This window comes from Homalodisca vitripennis, chromosome 4 (assembly GCF_021130785.1).
Source record: "Homalodisca vitripennis isolate AUS2020 chromosome 4, UT_GWSS_2.1, whole genome shotgun sequence".
In the NCBI taxonomy this organism is placed as follows: Eukaryota; Metazoa; Arthropoda; class Insecta; order Hemiptera; family Cicadellidae; genus Homalodisca; species Homalodisca vitripennis.
Window position 1 is genome coordinate 1,794,233 of NC_060210.1, and position 5,294 is coordinate 1,799,526.

General features: G+C 34.9%; 1 protein-coding gene across 1 annotated transcript; it reads left to right on the forward strand.

Annotated features, from left to right (window-relative positions):
* Window positions 1-4,237: 4,237 nt before the first annotated feature.
* LOC124361554 lies at window positions 4,238-5,077 on the forward strand. Its single transcript, XM_046815615.1, has one exon. The coding sequence runs from the start codon at window positions 4,238-4,240 to the stop codon at window positions 5,075-5,077; it is 840 nt and encodes a 279-aa protein (XP_046671571.1).
* The last annotated feature ends 217 nt before the right edge of the window (window positions 5,078-5,294 follow it).

The following is a 5,294-nucleotide window of genomic DNA, read 5'->3' on the forward strand; positions in this document are numbered from 1 at the left end:
TCACTTGAACACCATATTTGTAGATATTTGCTAGCTGTTTCATTCTTTTTGTTTAAAACAAGTGATGGAGATCCCAGCTCAGGCTTTGCCTAGGGGATTCCTATTTATTTTGCCTTATATTTATTTATATTGTTATTGTGTTAATTTATTCTACCTTTTTATTGTTATATTTTGAACTCATGGTATTGTAAAAACTGTGTTGTGTACTTGTATATGAACATGTACTGTTTTGTACTTGTTTTTTGGCAAAATAAAGATTATTTATTATTTATTTTATTTTATTTTATAAATGAACTCTACGAGTGAAAGATGTATTAATCTTAAATATACGTCAGCATTAGTGATAGTTTAATTTAAATCTAAGGCAACGATTTACGGGTTATAATCAGGTCAATTGTCACAATTAAAAGCACAGCATTTACTTTAAACAGTAAAGTTTTCAAATAGTGTGTCAATCAGTGTGATAAAACAATTTTTTATCTGATGCATCCTATGTTATATCAGACGGATCAAAAAGCTATTTTGTATATTATAGTGTGCTATATATGTAATATAAGAATTACAGTGTATATTTACATCGATCCTATGAATTTTATTACGTGAAAAAAAACAATGAATACTAAAATTGCGTGTCAAGAAAAAAGATTTAAAGCTTTTTGTCCAATAAATATAATTTAGTTCTTCTGGCTAGGATGTCTATCTCTGGACGTTTCATAGTCTTATTACACCCCTGTATGAAGTTACACTTATTACGAAAATGTACAGAAAAAATTGGAAATTAACAAATATATTTGTACTTATTACAATAGAGATGAACAATCACTTAGAGTTTGGTTGAAACAATAATAAAATGTTACAACCACTGAACTTTAAAAGTTTTAATTTATTTTACTATCCTCTTCCACTGTGATAAATTCTCATCGGCTCGCTCCGAGGTGATAAATTATCCATAAAGTTGCTAAGTGGTCACAAATCTAACGTAAAGTCTGCTATGGGCTATTTCATCTCAAATTACATTGTCAATGTTAGACACCCTCATATGTTGTACCGTGATTAAATCTTCTTAAATCGAATTATGTTTTAATCAGCTCTATACCCTTAATTTAACTATTTATATTTATACCTTATCAAGTATTTAAGTAACGTAAGAAATGCAACGAATAAATGTCTTGATTGTAAACTATTCTATATTGAAAAGAAATTTAGACGTACATGTTCATTTAAGACGTTATTTTAATAAAAGTTTCCTTATTTAAATATCTACATTCGAAGTAATTACTATAGCTGAGATTTTATTTTCCTAATAATGAAGATTTTACTTACAGTATTTATCACATTTTCATGGACTAAGCGTTAGCAGTGACTATAACTCAAGAGGTTCTATATACATACAAGACATCCCGATAATTAACTGACCTTTACAATTTAAATACTGAAATTAGCTCAATTTTTTATATAAAGAACATAGAGTTCCGTGGTGTCGCCAGTAACCCCATGGAATATAGCTGAGTGATAACAAAATTATATCCATGATGGAAATTAGAAGATCTTAGAGCAATTATCTTCGTACCTGAATGCTTGTCACATGTGATTCAATAACACGTGTAGATATAGACTTAAAATTTTGCATGGAACCTTAGTGAATAATGTTACTCAACATCTGTTGTGACGTTATCCTACTTTGTTCTTAAATACATAAACAGCTGCTTATTTAAGAAGTTTTATTATATGCACCAATAGTATCAAGATAAATTGTTAAAAGAATTGTTTTGGGATCTATATATTACCTATAACAAATATATTAATGCTATCTAAAACTACGTTTTGAGATCTGCAATCTAATCTTTTCTTCAGGTAAATAACTAACCTAATAAATAACTACAAACTAGGTTAAAATAAAAAAAAATCATACCAAAGCTTTGTGGCACGCCTAAGTCAGAAATCACAACCACCATGTTGTGTTTCAATTTCACTAACCCTTTTTCATAAAATTTACATGCACTTAATAAAAAACTATTCACAACACCAATCATGATTATTATATTTTAATAGCAAGTATCCGCAAACAACATGTTTTCTTAGATAAACGTAACACAATACCATTACAAAATTGAACGTTGATGTTTTTTTGCTGCTGCTGTAAATAACTTTGCATATAACACTGATGTGCTTGTGTGTCTAAGTGGCCTGCGTAATATAGCAATTTTTAACGGTACATTTAAGGATTATTCTTATTGTCGTGTAAAATTATAACATGTACTCGCCTTCGGCTCGCTGGGGGCTACGTCCCCAGGCCCCCATGATGTACGCTTGCAAATTCGGGGATAAGAGGGATTTGGTGATTGGTAAAATTCGGACATGAGGTCATGCCAGAAAGTTTCCAGGGGAGGGGGTTTAACGTTACCGGGTGATAAGGCATCTGGGGGTTATGTGGTTATACCAGGAACTTCCCAAGTGGGGTTAAGAAATTTGGAGATTGGTAGAATTCGGACATGAGGTTAAGCCAGTATATTCCCTGGGGGGGGGGGTTATGTTACCGGGGTGTTAACACATCAGGGGGTTTAATTTACTCAGGAGATTATCTGGTCATACCAGAAAATTCCAGAGAGAGGGTAATGTTACCGGGAGTTAAGACATCGGGGGGTTTAATTTACTCAGGAGGTTATCTGGTCATACTGGGAAATTCCAGAGGGGGGGTTTATTGTTACTGGGTGTTAACACACACGTGGTTATCTTTTAGAGGTTGTTGTGTGTGTTAACATAAATAAATTCTCTCTGTCACTATCTACTATTGACGTTTTGCTAACGCTCAGCCAATTCCCTAGGGGGGTTGTAATCACTCAATAACGTAGTAATAATTGTTCAATCCGGAACCACAATGAATTGAACAAATCATAGTAGCAAAAAATTTAAAACAACCAAAATGTGCATTTTTAAAATAACACGATAAATATTTTACCATTGAAAGCGATTTACAGGCTTACTAAAGGATATTAGATAAATATTTAAACTCCAATCAACGGTTCGGCTGATATCGACTCCAGAAACAAGATTTTACGTATCAATCACAAAATAATTGCATTTAAACGCGTTTTGCGGTCAACCCATTGTAGATAGGTCAAAAAGTCACTGGACCTTTTTTGTAGATCACCTCATTTCATAAATCAAACTTTCGTTTCATTTTGACTTCCGACAAGTGGTTTTGACGCTATCGACACCAAAATCACAATTTTCACGTAAAAATTACAAATAAATTGCTCATAATCACGTTTTTCGGCCAACCCAATGGAGATAGGGCAAAAAGTCACTTGACCTTTTTTGTAGAACGCCTAATTTTATATCAAAATAAAATGTTTATCATGTACTATGGTTAGGGTTTTGTCCACAATAAAGGCCATAAAATAAAATATCAAGTGAAACATAAAAAAACCAATACTTTAAAACGCATTATGCGGCCAAACCGCTGAGGATAGGGCAAAATGTTACAAATCTTTTTTCTAGATCACGTGATTTTCTAAATGGTGCTTTTGTTTTGTTTTAACCTCCGACCAATAATTTTGCCGCTATCGACCCCAAAAACAAATTTTCCACGTAAAAATTACAAAAAAGATTATTCTAATATTAGTATAATTATTATACTAATATATATATATATATATATATATATATATATATATATATTTAAACCTCTAAACTTCAATTGGGAATTATTTATTGAGAATTGTATTTATTCAGAACTATAGATAAAACGTTTGATGGTCGTTGGAAGAAATTCTTCCCCTTTACGAATACTTCAATAACACTATGGACCTCATTTTTATAATTTAACTTTGTAAGTAATATCCAAGTAACGATCATGCAATTTAGAACGGTTTTGTCTTGAATTTGTTGGTAATATTTTAAACTGTATTACCTTCTGATTTAATAAATATTTCAAAGAGAACATTTCAGAAGAGAATATTTCAGTGATGAGCTGGACGTCGAGCAGTACACATCGACTGAGCGTACGTTATCTTATCGTGCTGTAGCTTTGTTGAGGTTATCTACCGTTACGGTGCACGTTACGCGTACATTACTGGCTTATTGGCCTATTGCCTGTGAGTTTTCGTTAATTTTTGCAGTATATTTATCTTTTAGTATGGCAAACTGTCGTGTGTGTCTTAAGGGACTTACAAACAAATCTTTAAAAATTAAGTGTGTTGACTGTGGGGGCAGTTTTCACGGTTCGTGTGTGAATATGAGCCGTACCGATATTGACACCTTGAGTGCGGAGAACATGCCGTGGCGATGTGAACCGTGCGGGACCACTCGGCGTCAGAGCATGAGGCTGGAGTCTCAGGCCACCGACGGCACTCTGACCATCCAGGACATCATGAGGGTGCTGAACGACATCCGCACCGACCAGGCCAACTTCGTGAAGGACCTGAACACTTCGTACGAGTCACTCCAAGAACAACTTACTGCCAACACTGAAGCGATCAACAAGCAAGTTGAGAAAGTGAATGGCTGTATGGAGAAGTTTGAAGCCGTTATTGAAGAGAATCTGATACTAAAGAAAAGGGTCGAGGATCTGGAGGTGCGACTGGAAGAAGCTGAACAGTACTCGAGACGGAATACTATAGAGATTCATGGGTTGCCATTTCCACAAAACAAAACAGAGACGCAAGAAGAAGTCATCGAGTTGGTAAAGAAGGTGGGCGAGGGTCTTGGCACAAACATCGACGAGTCCATGATCGACGCGTGTCACCGTCTGTCACGACGACCTATGGGGGACCGACCGCCGCCCGTAGTGGTGAAGTTCGTTCGTCGCATCGACAAGGACAGAGTGATGGAGAAGAGGCGTCAGAAACGGGAGTTCTCCACGAGACACATGGGCCTGGCGATGGACACCCCCGTGTACCTGAACGAGGCCATGTCCCCGGCGAGGAGGCGACTGTTCGCACTGGCGCGGGAGGCGAAGAAGACCAACAACTACCAGTTCCTGTGGAGCAGAAATGGCAAGATTTTTATGCGTAAAAAAACTGGTGATAGTGTTGTGTTAGTAACCTGCCAGGACGACCTAAACAAGCTTAAGTAGCCTTTTAGCTAGGATTACATGATAACTTGTGGTAAGTTTTTATTTCATTTTATGCGTTTTTGTTATTTTGAAGTTAAAACCAATTTTTATTTTAAATTTTAAAAAGTACTTTCTTATTTTATAAATGAATGTAAATAGTGTTATATCAGAGTTAATTGTTGATGAATCAAACCTATTAGTAATCCATCAAAATATAAGAAGTCTTCGTAAAAATTTT

Excerpts from the sequence above, each read along its gene's own strand:
- LOC124361554 (XM_046815615.1), top strand. The coding sequence starts at position 4,238 with ATGAGCCGTACCGATATTGACACCTTGAGTGCGGAGAACATGCCGTGG.